Source organism: Pseudochaenichthys georgianus, chromosome 3 (genome assembly GCF_902827115.2).
Source record: "Pseudochaenichthys georgianus chromosome 3, fPseGeo1.2, whole genome shotgun sequence".
NCBI lineage: Eukaryota > Metazoa > Chordata > Actinopteri > Perciformes > Channichthyidae > Pseudochaenichthys > Pseudochaenichthys georgianus.
In genome coordinates this window covers 17022216-17037571 of record NC_047505.1, presented here as the reverse complement: position 1 = coordinate 17037571, position 15356 = coordinate 17022216, and the positions used below count along the sequence as shown (strand labels likewise).

The following is a 15356-nucleotide window of genomic DNA, read 5'->3' as shown; positions in this document are numbered from 1 at the left end:
CAATATTCTGTATTGCCTCTAACAATGTTACAAATACAGCTATTGGAGTGTCATTCGTGTGTCGTTCTACTTCATTATTTGCTTTAGTATCATTACAAAAAAAATCCAGTTTAAGAACAAAATCTTTAAAGTTTACATGAACTTTTGAAAATGTTTAGAATTTCAGAAATGATGTGCGAAATGTAACACGTATACAAATTCTTCATTTTTAAATATAATTTAAATTTTACAAAATAAAAAATCAATAATGACGTTTTCTTTGCCCAATAATCCATATCATCTTTCCCAGTAGACGAGGCGAACGGAGGAAAGGTAATATATAACTATTAAAGATGTAATGCCTTTTCTTCAGCAGAATGAACTTCATGTTTCAAATAATAAAATAACTATTTGATTAGTTTATAATTAAAGTTATACTGGAATATTATAATGGTAAGGTGTAAATGGCTTCCTATTGTTGTAGCTGGTTTAGCTCTTATTTACTTTTTTATATTAGTTTATCTAGGTCAGGGGTGTCAAACTCAAGGCCCGTGGGCCAAAAGGGCCCGCAACCTCATTTTATGTGGCCCGCAAGAGCTTGCAAAGAATATTATATACAATACAATTGGTGTAATTGTTGAATATTTGCTTTCAATTATTTCAGGGTATATGCAGTAATCCTCAAGTCAAGTTGAATACCCTTTAAGACCCTTTTCATAAATGTTATAAGATAGAGCTTTATTGTCTCCCTTAGGAGACATTTGTCTTGGGCATCGAGATAATAAACATAAAACATGCAGGTCAATCAGTCATAGATACAGAACAGAGATCACATATCACATGGCAAAGAAACAAACAAGAAACATACAGGTACAGCACTTTCCTTATTGCACATACATACATCAAATATTGCGCTTTTAATTTTAAGACCTCATCGCCACTTGGAGTTCTAACCGGTTACCTTGGCGACACACTTTACCTCACATTGACTATATACAGTATAGATTGTCCTTCCTCCTTATCTTCCAACCATTTGGACGCAAACGTGCATTTCCCCATAACGATGTTGTTTAGCAACCGGCGTAAACAGACCTTCACGCTATCAAGCAGTGAGCGTGTGATGTCCTGCTCAGATGACGTCAAACCCAACGGGATGCCATAAATAAACTACACAGAATCACACGACACACCTACGCCATGATTACATTCAGGCACACTGTAGAATACAACCTCTCAGACCATTTATATACTTATTGACAACAAGCTACAAAATGTAATACCTTGGAAAATGCCGTTTAATACTTTTTAATAGCCTTAATTTTCGCTAAATTGGTTTATCAACTTTTAATACTTGTTAAGACCCCGCGGACACGCTGTATTTGCCCTAGACTTCTGCTTTCAGACGGAGTCATTTATGAAGTTATTACCAGAACTAATAATAATCCTATGCAGAGCCTATAATATAATACATGATTTAATATATATTATATATTTATGTAGAGAAGCTAAGAGTGTGCAAAGCTGTCATCAAGGCAAAAGGGGGCTCATTTGAAGAATCTAAAATATAAATCATATTCTGGATCTTTTAACACTTTTTTGTTTACGAGATAATTCCATGTGTTCTTTTATAGTTTTGATGTCTTTAGTATTAATCTACAATGTAGAAAATTATTAAAATAAATAAAAAAACCTTCGAATGAGAAGGTGTGTCCAAACTTTTGACTGGTACTGTATATTTATATAGTTACAACCGGCCCTGAGTGTAACCATAATGCTGATGTGCCCCGCGATGAAATTGAGTTTGACACCCCTGATCTAGGTGGACTGTATTGATTCACCATATTTTAAAAGCACATCATTTTTGTTTGTGAAATGTTAATCTGTAAGTGAAACTCGGTAGATGTATGGGACATCTTTAAATGACACTCAGCCCTGTACTTGGATCTTTTCCTCGTCTAAAGAAAAGGGAAGGTGTCACAGCTGTTGCTCTGTTCTCCACCCTGGTCATGTGACCCAGGAGGTGATGTCATTGCAGCATTCATTCAGCTGGATTGTGCTCCAACTTCCAGCCTGCTCCTTCCTCCGTCACAGTATCGGCCGCACAAAGACCAAACCGTGTCTGACAAAAAAAACAGCGAGTTGAAACTCCACCAGCACCAACTGTTGAAAAGGGTCTTAGAGTCAGAACAAAGCCCACAGTGTTCCCATGTCCCACTAGATGACATCATCCTTACACTGAGGCAGTGAGGAAGGAAAACTGGTGTCTGCAAAGCCTTGGGTTGTGTGTCGGGACTCAATAGGGTTGTATAGGAGATCTGAGAGGTTGTTCCTCTTTCTGTTGGACATTTATAAGCCAAAGGAGTTACATCCCAATGACTATTTTCAATCACAGACTACAGATCAACATTCAGACTTTGTATTTGGACATCTTGACATACTGTCTTAATGGAGTGCCATCAAAGTTTGTTAAGATATTCATGGTGCCCAGAGGATAAACCATGATTACTTTAATAATCAAATTAAGTTTTCTCTATCACGTCCAGCAGGTCATAGAGACCTTTCATATCAGTATGTAGTGTCTCTCCAGTGACATGTCTCCATGCTTTAATGTTCATAAAGCTCTATTTGTCTCATACTGCCTGTGCTGCAGCACCTCTTTTCACCCTCTGTCTGAAACCAGAGCCCAGTCTGCTCTGATTGGTTAGCTGGCCAACACTACACTCAGAGAGGTCCCTTAGCCCAGTGTTTCTCAAACTTGTTCATACCAAGGACCACTTAACCAATAAAAAAACACTCGTGGACCACCTAACTCCACAAATATCCAAAAACACATAGTTGTTTACAAATCGCCTGAAAATGGTACAAACAAGTGGCAACATGTGTGATGAAGGTGTTTATCTAGGCTATATCATGCAATCAAAAGTGAAACTTAAGCTCGCTCCATTGCGGAGATATTCCCGCGAGAGTGCGGAAAACTTAAATTTATTTATTTATTTCAAATGTGAAATTTTACCAATATACTCACGGACCACTAGGGGGTGCTCACGGACCACCAGTGGTCCGCGGACCACACTTTGAGAACCACTGCCTTAGCCTATCACGTACAATGTGTTGGAGCGCTTGCCAATAGAAGCTCAAGTGTTACATAGTGATGTCACTTTGTTATGATCATTGGGATTCGAGCCTTTGCAGACCGTTGACATGCACAAAAACCACACTAACCAACTACAGGAAAGGGAAAACCTAAAAAGCACAATAGTGCCTTTTTAAAGAGGAAAAACATGAATGAAATACAATAGTACGGGGAAAAAAGAGGGAGACATTCTTCTTCAGTAAATGATGTTTTTATTGGTCTTCACCACACTTTTTCCCTTTTCAACAATAAATCAGTTTTTCTATTAACTTTTTTTAAGCATTTAAAGATAAAGATAATATTGCACTTAAAACAAGAGATGAAGCAGAAAGGAGAAAAATAAACGATCACGATGCTTTCTTTTCTGCACAGCCAGGGTTACATGTGCCTCCTTAGTTCCACACAGCTTAACTTCTTTAATATACATCTTTTAAAATAGCATTTCTATGGTAAGTCGCATATTTTCATCAGCTATTACATTACAGGAGAACTCAAAAGTTACACATGCACGTACAAGCAGGGCTCACTGAAATCCAACAGTCTTTATGATTATTTGTTTCACGACAAACAAGTTTGAATGCCCACAGATATTTATATTCTTATTTTTTGTTGCACGATACGAAAATGCAGCTGTGAGTGTATTTTAAGCATTGTCTGGAAAAAGGTGTGAGTAATAGGAAATCCTTTATAGGTATAAATGTATTGATATGAGTGTCTGGCAGTTTGGGTTTTGAGTGTCTGCTCATATGAGTAGTGTTCGTTTGTTATTATTAACCTTTACAGTGATGCAGTATTAAACAGGAATGCATTGACCCTCTTTTATCAAAGACGCTGTTAATGGACCTTTTTAAATCAGCACTGAGTATTTCTTATTTTTATCATTTAGGACAGAAAATCCTAATGTGTGTCATCTAAATAAAGAAACAGGTTTTTTCCCTACACAAAGTCCAGATCTATTGCAGGCTACAACAGTTCGGTTGTTGCCGCCCGGCGTGAGCGATGAGTCAGATGTACCACATGATGCACAGTAACCAAGGCAGCCAGGAGATCAAAGTCCTCCACGGAGAACGTAAAGGTAAATCTGCATCTTCACATTCAAATCGACTGGAGCCGCTGAGGTCCGGCGGGCCCCCTGCTTGTTAAAGAGCTATCGCCTTTATGTACATGCTTCTGTGTCCATGCATCGAGGGGATAAAATATCATACAGGGGAATATCTGATCTGTAATGTGGATCATAAAAGAGCAACCCTGGTGATGCGTGTTGGTCCTTGAGTTTTGTTGGGCAGTTAAGATTTGTTAGAAAATACTTAAAACCTATCAAAATTTTAAATCATCAATATCAAATAAAAGCACATATATATATATATATATATATATATATATATAATAAGTTAATTAAGTGTAACTTAAAAACATCCACTGATTTGCCACTGGAAGAACAACAAATCACTAGTTAAAGGGATAGTGGAAATTAAACCCCAAATAGTTTCGTTTTAACTTATATACAAGCATAATTACGTACCAAAATAATCACACCTGATTAAAAAAATATAATAATTGCCTTACGCATGTTAGAAGCACTTTATTGCAGCTTCCCCGAACTTTTTTAGAAACGAAATGATCGATTCAGCCAAACCGGAAGTGAGGAAAACTCAGGAAGACGAAACAATAACAAACCATGGCGTCTATGCAGAATGAACGTGGAAGGGCAAATATACCAGACAAAGAAGAAGGATTGTACGAGGTATCCAGTGATGATAGCGAGTCAGAAACATCCTCTCGGCTTTCCTGCGAAAATGTAGTTTTAGGAACTGAATCTGAATCCGGTTCAGTAAGCGACGATGGTGAGAATATTGAGCCAGATGATGGACCATTAAGTCCTTATTTGTTCGAGCCCGAGGTGATGGAGTTAGTTCACGGCATGGGCAATGGCGAGGATGACCAGGACCAGGCGCCAGATGATGCACCCCTACGCACAAATAATCTTGACTGGTAGGTCCCTAAGCATAGCTCACGCTAGGCGCTATATTATATATTGCAAAAGTTGGCATGCATGCACTGTAGGCCTATGGCTATGCCCGAGGATGACTGCATGTAGGGTACATTTCATAACATACCAGGGTCAGGTTCACATAAATTATCTTGTCACATTTATTATTGTATATGTAACAGCCGTATGGGCATTAATTACATGAATACATTTAAATGAATTGTATACTAGCATGATATACAGCTAGAGCCAATCGGTCTTTTGACGTAGTAGGGTCCTAATCCTAGGCTAGCCAGGCTGCCTGTCAAGTGTAGGCTGTACTCACAGTACTGTTAGTCTATATGATGACTGTAGTGTACACATTCGACACTGTGTACCGGATTATCGGATGACGAGGCCTCCGGTCGCCTAATCGACAGGCAATAAATGGCGTTGTACACAATGGTACAGGCTAATGATGCATTAAATCAGCCAGAAAACATAATAAAATACTCGTGCCTCGTCCAATGTTTGTGCCCGTCTTCCTTTGTTTTCGTCATCACCCGAAGATTCCCGAAGTATTTCGTTTCATTGAGAGGGCGTGGTCGGGAGCAGTAAAATTGAAAATAAAATGAAACTAGGCGCATTAAATAAAAAAAAAATGGTTTATTATGCTTATTTTTAATAAAAATACATAAGTTAAACTCAAAATTCGCAGATTTCCACTATCTGCGAATATATGTTGACCATTTTTTTTTATTAAGTAATTTTGCAAAATATTTTCTACGATAATTAAAAGTAACCAGAAAAAAACTAAAACTGCCAATTTTTTCTTTGCAAATGCTGTTATGTGTTGCTTAATTTAAGACTGCTTAAAGTTTTGCCCACTGGTTACTGGTTGTGCTTTTTCGAGTGGCAGCTCCAGGAAATCTAAAACGCACCGTGGCGGTGCTCTTAAAAGTGCCATTTTATGCTCAATAAGTACAACTCTTGACCTTGTTTTGTGCAATGATGTTCTCACCGACAACAGAGGAGACCAGCTAAATTTATACGACGAAAAAACCACATTTCATTTCCCCTTTCCAGCAAAGAAGGACAGAAAGGCACATGTGGGTGACAGTCCAACCTCTAACTATCAAGCGAACCGACCACCTTTGTTCACCAGGCAAACACAATCTCTCCTCGCAACCACATGTTCCTAATGTTGTAGTGGAATATTTTCCAAGTTCTTTAACACAGCTTTAAAGATCTTTGAGGCGCAGCAATAGATATAAGGTTTGTCAATCTTCCTCTAAGCTTGAGCGCTGTTTTATATGTTAAGAGATAAACGGGCAGAATCCAAAAATCAGGATGATGAATTTGTACTCGTTTCACCGCATCTGCCTTCAGTTCTCCTCATGATCCTCTGCAACAACGTGTTAACTGGAAATACACTGAAAGAATACACCAAAGACTACGGAAACAATTATAGAGAGAAATGTTTTTCTCCAGATCTACCGTAACAAATAACAGCCACCGAGAAAATCGTACTTTAAAGATTGATTTTCACTTTGAGTTTACCGTAGAAATATCACTACGATACAGATTTTTTAATATACTTTTTCCTACGCTACGGCTAATATGCTCAAAAGACAGATTGAACGTGTTCTATCGCACTATGTCAGGAGGCACAAAGTTCAACACTGGGACTGCCATTGTTTTAGAAGAAAGTTGAACGGGAATATAGAGTAAAGTTAGGGAAAGCTAATCACAAGTAGCCTGTAATAATGACTTTCCATTCAATTGATCACATTGAGAAAGGGTCGACGTTTTGTCCACGATGCACTCGATTTTGTTGCTGGCTTTTAAGGTGAGTAAACTTGTGCTTTCGTTTAGGCCAATTAGAAGACAAGCAACCGATGGTTAATTTACGTTGTTTCCTATATGATTTTCTTTTTACAAAACAATGGGCATTTTTTCTGAGCCAATAAATACGTCATTGTCTCACAGGGTTTGGTAAAAAGATATGTAGAGGAACAGAAACAACTCTCCCATTGATAGGCCTGAGAAATAATAATATTGTAGTGGAGGACACAGTCAGAAAACTACCTTTGTAATACAAATGCTGATAGCCACAACAAGCTTATAAATAAATACAAATCTAGAAAAACATAGACAGTTATCCAGGTCTGTTTCTGCTTTTGGTTAAGTGCCCAAAGCAGAGGCAGAGTTGCATATCAGGCTATAGAGAAGAGCAATTAAAACCAGATCTACACTGGGGAGGCCAGGAGGAGGGAGAGGGGGAAACGAGGGTCTTAAAACTCGATCTTGCAGGCGGGGAAAGACTCGTCCTGCATAACAACGGTGCTGCTGGAGGCCAGGACCATGATGTTGAGTTCCTGCTGCCTCTCATGAGTCTGCTGGTACCAGTCACGGGTCACCTCTGTGTCATGGGTGGGGATCAGCGTGACCTGAGTGACAAGACAAGAGACCAGGTAGAGAGGATAACAGCATGATTTATCATGGTGTATAGAAAATCAAGAGCTAGTATACAACAATGAAATATTTCAGGATAATTAGTTTCATAGAATGTGCGGAGAAATCGGCTGTAAATGAGAGCCATTTTAACTTAAAGGCTTAAAGAGAGAGTATGATTGTTCACTCTTCTATCTACATCCTCAGGGAAATATTATGCTTTCGCACACTTAGTTTTTACTTTGCCGTCGAGGGGAGGGACTCGGAATCAATCGAAGATTCATTGGGTGCACTGCACACACATCTCCCTTTTTACTATACATGTAGCCATCTGTCTTGGCCTTTTTAAAGAGTGCAATTGCTTAAGGTGTATGTGTATTGTGGCCTACAGGGACAACATCTTTAAATATGCCAAATTATTGTCAGCATCAAGCTGAGTATGGCGTCAAAAATATTACCTGGAGGTTTGAACCCCACTGAGCTTTGCCATCAAGCAGTGCATCGAGGACTCCCCGGCTTGGTTCACCACTTGCTGTATCGTTCCCGCTGACCACATAGTACGCAGAGCGAATGCGTTTGAAAAACTCTTGGTCCACATTCTTGGCACTGCAGTGGTTTGGAATGTAGGCCAAGTCCACATAAATAGGAAGGCCAGAAGCAGCTGCAGAGCCGGACTTCTGAGAGCCTGAGTGAAATAACAAAAAATTGCTGTCAATGTGCAAAAAACATTTAACTTACTAAATCTGAAAGCTTTCACATTTTGTTCATAATTTGCCCACCTGAACTGCTCTTGACACCGTTAGTCAGGCTCTTGCCAGGGTTGTAGCTCGACCTGGAGAGGTCATCCTCTTTGGAGCCCTGTCCGTCAGACAGACGGGACATACGTGAGCTTTTGTCTGACTCCTTCTTCTTCAGTGAGGCGGTACGAGGGGATGCCGTCTGTTTGACTGGCATGGGAGACTTCTTGCGCCTGGCCGGGGATGCTGACTTGGTTTTACCCGAAGTCTTTTTCAAGCTCTTGACTTTTGGCTCTTTCTTAACCAAGCCATAATCCAAAGTGTCAGGATCAACCATGCAAACGTCTGGACGTGGGGGATGAGGACATGGGTCCATGACGGGAGCAGGAGGAGGGTCAGTCCTCCTAGAGGAATGATGGCTGCCCCCTCCCGTGGCCGATAATTTATCAACAGGCATATAGTCTGCATCTTCATCAGAGTCCATGTTCCCCTCACCGGCGACTGTGGGGTATTCCTCAGTGCCCGGAGGCCCATCAGAGTCTGACTGAGAGGCAGAAGACTCGCTGACAGAGGTTGGTGGTGTGTCCTCTGTGGCCAGACCCAGCCCTGCTGACATGCCACCAGCTTGGTGCAGGGAGCTGCTCTCCCTGCTCTGTGACGGCTGTTTTTGAGCCCGACTCTTGACCGACAAATCATTCTCATCGGCCTCCTGCGATTGGTCACTTCTGCGGCCATGCTCCTCATCATCGTCATCGCTGGATACGTGACGCATGCATGGGTTGATGAAGGAAGGTGAGAGGTCATGTTTTGCCTGCCTGTACTCGGAGGAAGAATATCCGGGGGAGCTGCGGCTGGTATAGGAGGAGGTGGCTCCCATGGGCACATCGCCAGCAAGGTCCTCATCGCTGTCCACATCGTCGTCATGGCCTCCTCGGCTGCACTCTTCAGCGTAGAACGGAGAGTGAAACGGCTGATCAGTTGAAGAGAGTGACAGTGGGCGAACAGGGTGCTCTGGCTCCATCTCGCACTCCTCTTCAAACTCATCTTCATCACGGTAATGGGGAGGGGAGTCTCCGGGCACCATTCCCATCTGGGGCTGTGACATATCCCACTCAAAAGAGCTCTTGTAAGCTGCAGCTCCAACTTTGGGTTCCACCTTAGCAGGTCCTGAAGATGCACCACTGGATTCCGCTCCAGCAGGTAGGGTGGTGCTCAAGCTGACCTCTGTGGGTCCGTTTGTTGTGTCTGGCTTGCTGACTTGGAAGGGTGAGGGCATGTAGGACCCAAGAACCTCAGGGATTGCACCAGCTGTCTTTTCACTTGCAGCTGAAAGAACAGGCTTGTCTGTAAATGAGAGGCCACCAGCCGGGCCACTAGAAGGTGACTTTCGAGTCATCTCGCGCATGTACGCGTCCTCATCTTCTTCTTCTTCTTCACTGCTGTCCGTCTCCTCAAAGTAATGCTTGCCTTCTATGTCTGGGCGTGGTGAGGAAGTGACACCAAAAAGAGCAGCACTGGCTGCCTCTTTGTCCTTTGATAGCTCTGCAGGTTGAGCAAACGGTCCTGCAGAGGCTTTGAACCCAACAGCTGTGTCTGGCTTCGACCCTTGAGACCATTCCGGCTTATAGAAACAGTCAGATTGAGGCCCCTTGTCCATAACGCCACCTAAAGAAGCGGTATGCTCCTTCTTGTCCCCTGCTAAAGCAGTGGACAAATGTGAGGGGAAAGATTTGACCTCCTCAAATGGGCTGCGAGGTGAGAAACGGGTGGACTCAGCCGTGGTTGTAGCTGTGATGTGTCTTTCAGAAACTTCTAGATAGTCGTCTTTAGCACCAGTGGAGCCAGACAATGGAGAATCCATGGCAAGTGAGTGTTCATCTTTAAAAGAGGAGTACTCAAAAAGAGGCTCCGCAGGAGTCTCCAGCTCCTCTCCGAACTGGCGGCTGGTGGAAAGGGAGCCTGAGGTGGAGGAGGAGTAGCTGTAGGCCGAAGAAGAGGAGTACCCAGGGCCAGATGTGTACTGGAAGTTTGAGTCCAGTGATTTCTTGCTCAGAAGGTCTGGTGTTTTCTGTTTCTCAAAATCGGGATCAGCCCTGTCACTCTGGTAATAACTGTCCTCTGCTGATTTCAACGTAAGATCCTCTTTACCTTTGTCTGTGTGACTTGATAAAGAGTCTTTCTCAACTTTTCCATATGAGTACTCAAACCCTGAGGAGGAGCCAGAGGAACCTGTAGCTCCTAAATCCATTGGCTTTCCACTGGATGAGGAGTCAATCTGAGCCTCGTGTTCAGCCTTTTTAATTGAAGGGGGGCTGCTCGGCTTCCCCTGGCTGTTATAACCGTACCCCGCCATAGAAACCATAAATTCAGGCCTATTCGAGCCAATCATTTCACTGACTGGACTCTTTACCTCATGTTCAGTCTTCCCCTGGCTGTTATAACCGTACCCCGCCATAGAAACCATAAATTCAGGCCTATTCGAGCCAATCATTTCACTGACTGGACTCTTTACCTCCTTTTCAGACCTCTCTTTGTCACCTTTCTCCATATCAGAATCGACAGCACATTCGTCTTCGTCCTCCTCGTCCTCTTCGTCTTCGTCTTCCTCGTCGTATTCATCTGCAACTTCATCATCATCATAGTCCTCCTCATCCCTTGCAGTTAGTTTTCGCATATCAATCTCCAAGCCTGCTCCTTTCTCACCGTAACCTGTGGCGGCAGGTTTGTCAGTTTCAAACGCTATCCTTGAGGAGTACGTCTGGGGCTTTGTGCCGTCAGTCTGGCTTTTAAAAGAGGCGTCTTTTTCTGATGATGGAGACGTGGACGAGGCCTCGGGTCTATCAGCCACTGAAGGGAATCGGCTTCCTGTGTTGTATTCAAAGGTCGCCTTTCCTTCTACCTCTTCAAATGGAGGTTTAGCAGAAGTACTCTTGGAGTCGAGCCACGAAGGGGAGGAATCCTTTCCCCAAGAATCGGTGAATCCCCCCTTCTCTGACATCTTGTCCGTAGATGTTACCGGTGATGGCGCTTGGGGTTTATTGGCATCTATTTCACTCTGTGCCGTGTCCTTGTCAACTTTATCTAAGGAATCCTGATTATATGAATCAGAGTCCACTGAGTCGTAAATGTCACCGTAAGAGAATGTTTTGCCATGCACATAGGGCGTGTCCTGTCTTATATATATTGCCTTTTCTTTGCTCTCCTTCTCTGGAAATTTGGAGAGACTGAAATGAACATTTTTCTCAGAATCTTTAGAATCAGTTTTCTCTGTACCTTCAGTTTTTAAGTCTACTTTGCTTTGATCTGCTGGTAAGGGCTTATTTGGTCCTATCCTACTTGGGATATCATCATCATTGTCATCCTCACCTTCATCAGAGTACATCACTTGAGGTTTGGGTTTCACCTCTGTGCTGAATGCCACCTGTGTCTTGTCCGACGTCTTGACTTCAGTTTCTGTCTTAGCAGATTTAGCCTCAGAGGCGAAGTCGTCGTCCAAGAAGCACCCTTCTTTTGCCTCCATAATCTTGGCCTTAACAGCGGGCTGTAGATTATTTTTGGCGAAAAAGTCATCGTCCTCCTCATTGTCTTCAGGTGATTCTTCAGAATCTTCAGATGCTGACACTGTCGTCTTGTCACCAGCTGAGATAATGGGTGATTTCTGGGTGTCAGTTTTAACATCTTTTTCTTGTGTCTTAAAAGATTTATCTTCTGTCGGAGAGTAGCCACTGCTTGTAGGCACAGACTGTGTGGGTGAAGCCAGCTTCATGGTAGAGTCATCTGGACTCAAACATCTTTCCTCACTCTCCTGCCTGGAGTGGGACTCTAAATCTAACCTAGGGGAGAAAGATGGAGGAGGTGAAACAGGCTTAATATCTTCCCCAGTCGTAAATCCTTTAGAAAGGGACTGGTTATCTTTCACAGCCTGTGTGGTAGAGTACTGCATTGTAAAGAAGGGAGGGGGAGGAGGAGAAAAAGTGGCAGAGGGAGATTTCTCCTTCTCCTGGAGCATCTTGAAGGCTGCATGTTCATAGCCCTCTTGCAGTTTACCCAGAGGGATGTCAACGTTTGGAGTCTGGTCCTCATCCTCGTCCTCTTCATCATCTTCCTCTTCATGGACTGATTTGATCTTCGCATCAGTTTCCATTTCAGGAATGTTGGGCTGGTATTCATCAGAGGAAGGAGACTTAAAGCACTTGTCGTCCTCCAGAGAGGAGGTGGGTGAGATGGTTCCTGCTGAGTGGAGATAATCTTTGCCATGGGCGGCCTCAGCGCGTGAGGGGATACTGTTCATTGTGTCCAGCAGGAGAGAGTTCCTCCCAGCCTCCTCGTTCTGAGGTGCTGTCACAGAGGCTATCGACTGGTCCTCAGCTACGGACGTAGCAAAGGATGACAATTTGTCATATTCTGTGATGGATGTTGCAGAGGAGATGTGCTCTTCTTCTGCAAGAGGAGCAGCAAGGATGGCAGGGTAAGGTGCAAGCTCATGCTCGTGACCACCCAGGAAGGCTTTAGGTTTGACATCAGACAGGGCGGAGAACTTCATCTCTTTCATACCATGCATGGAGTCAAAGGTACCAGGGACGTCAGGGACAGAGACGTCATAGGACCCCACATCATAACGCAGCTGTGGGATCCTATCATCTGGTTCTTCATGAATCTCCTCATCAGAGATGGTCTGTTCAGTTTCGGAGTAGCCGGGGATGGTCTCGTCTTGGATTAAGGAGAATTGCTCCGAGACGGAGGCTGTTACTTGTCCACATAGGGCTGTGGTTGATAAAGGTTTTGTCTCAGTTGGCTTGGTGTCCCAATCCTTGACAGATTTTTCCTTTTTCGCCTCTTCTGTTTTATATTTGAGGACCTCATCATCTTCTGTTCCTTCAAGGTCAGCTTTTTCAATGACATCACCCTCCTCCTCTGAGCTGTCACTCTTCTTTGATCTGTCTCTTGAGCTGTCATATTCGTCATATTTCCCAATTTGGTCCTCTTCAAACTTCTTGGCATACCCACTGCCTGCTTCCTTCTTCTCAGTCGCTTTAATCTGTACTGATGTGCCCTTGTCCTTGTTGTCTTCATCTTTTTTGACAGGGGATTTGGGTGAAGCAGATTTGATCTCAGTGGCTTGGGATGTGACTTTATCTTCAGTAAAAACTAAGGAAGGAACTTTAGTATCTCCGTACAATGAGTGCCCAAACATCACATCATTCTGGATCGGCTCAGACTTGACTTTGGACCGCTCTTCCTTTTTCAGAGCCTCAAAGTCCTCAGTGAGGTCCTCTGGGGAAGACACAATAGATCTGTCAGCCAAAGCTGCTGCTGCGATCTCGTCAGGAATGTTTTTCGGGACTGGCTTTTTCTCATTAGCTTTCTCTTTAACTGCTTTATTTTTGTCTGTCTTTGGCTTAACCTGAGTCTTCGCCTTATGCAGAGTTTTTCTCACTTCAGGGGTGAGTGGCTTTAGGTCAGGTTTAGTGATTTTTCTCAGCTCTGGTTTACTTGGGTCCTTCTTTTTGTCTTCCTTGAATTTGCTTTCTTTTTTGACTTCCTTTTTATTTTCATCTTTCTTTACTTCACGTTTCTCCTTCTTAACTTCCTTTTTCTCTTTGTCTTTCTTTTCATCCATCTTGGAAGTTTTCTCGTTCTTTGACGTTTTTTCCTTTGATACTTTCTTTTTCTCCAAGTTGCCTGCAACAGGAGCAAACTCACTGTTTTTCTGTTGTTTGGTGGCTTTTAGACTTGGACTTTTGGGTTTCTTCTCTTCTGTCTTTTCCACTTTATTCTCTGTATTAATGTCACTCTTGGACTCTCCCTCCTGCCCACTGGCTTCTTTCTTTGTGGTTTTAGAGTGTGGTTTCGGTGAAGACTTGAGACTTTCCTTGCTGTCAGTTCTTGATCTCATTTTGGTCTGCTTGATGATAGGAGGAGGTGCACCTGATGATATATCTTGTTGGGTAGCTACTGGGTATCGCAGGAAGTCCAGGTGTTTCAGTTTTTCAAGGCCTTCAAAGATTTTATTCTGCGGTGCATTTCCAGGGAAGAGCACCCTGACTATCTTTTCTGTTGGACGGTGAGGAATCCAAACAATGAGAGCGGTAATTGATGTCAAATACGGGACAGATATTTCTCCTTCTTTTCCATTGGCCATCGTAATCCCTGTCTTGGCTTTGCTGTTTCCAGCCCATTTCTGCATTAGAAACTGCATCTCTTTGCTCTCTTTAACAGGGTTTAAGACATACAAGTCTAACTTTCCAACACCAAGTTTATGGAATAGTGTGATGGGTTCAAGGGTGTTGCTGACTACCCTGTGAAGAGGCTCTGGCGTGATACCAAGCTTGTTGAGGTATTGCAATGTAAGAGATGCTTCCTCAATGCTTCGCTTCACTCTCAGCGTGGACTCAGGCATCCGAAGCTTCTCTGGGACATTAAAAAACACAATCCCCAACTCGGGAGAGATAAGGTTCTTCATCAATTCACCATTGCAGCTGGAGCCAGATCCCTGGTTACGCTGCTCTTCTTGTTCTGCAATCTTTCTCTGGAACAACCCATTGATGCCAGGGAGGTTGTCTGCACCAATGTGGGTAAGCAGAACAGAGTCAATCCTGTCGAGGTGGCGAACCAGCTTCCAGAAGCAAGACTTTCGATCTGACCCACCATCCACCAGGATGTTAAATCCGTTGACCGCAAACAGAGCAGAGTCTCCCCTGCCTCCAGGGAAGATGTAGCAGCAGGGTTTAGAAAGCTTCAGAAAACCTCCTGAGGTCGGGGGCTCCAGAAGGTCAAAGGATGATGGAACTTCCACTGTCTCTGAGACATACTCGGTGAACTCTGTGACTCCGTCCATGTCGGGGAGGTTAGGTTCAGGGTTGAGGCGGTATTCCAAAATATTTTGAAGTGACTGCTGCTCCTGGCTTTGGCCCAGGGAGCTCCAGCCCCCGTCTCCCTGACAGGAAACAGTAAGCCTGGACGGCTGCTCTGAAGAGGCCTTGGACAGAAGTTCAGTTACCTGGGAACACAGTAAAAAAACAAACTAAAATAACACTTTCGATGTACGTTTTATAAGTGTGTATTCAGAGACTGTACAAAAAAG

At 43.2% G+C, this 15356-nt stretch overlaps 1 protein-coding gene across 3 annotated transcripts in view; it reads right to left on the bottom strand.

Annotated features, from left to right (window-relative positions):
* Nucleotides 1-4501: 4501 nt before the first annotated feature.
* map1aa (microtubule-associated protein 1Aa) overlaps nt 4502-15356 on the bottom strand; it is a 48123-nt gene continuing 37268 nt past the window's right edge. For all 3 annotated transcript variants that reach the window (XM_034108007.2, XM_034108035.2, XM_034108026.2), the window contains 3 exons: nt 8315-15272; nt 7994-8220; nt 4502-7531 (listed from right to left, as the gene is read on the bottom strand). In XM_034108007.2, coding sequence (XP_033963898.1) covers nt 7376-7531; nt 7994-8220; nt 8315-15272 — 7341 coding nt within the window. In that variant the 3' untranslated portion in view covers nt 4502-7375. The remainder of the gene's footprint in view (nt 7532-7993; nt 8221-8314; nt 15273-15356) is intronic.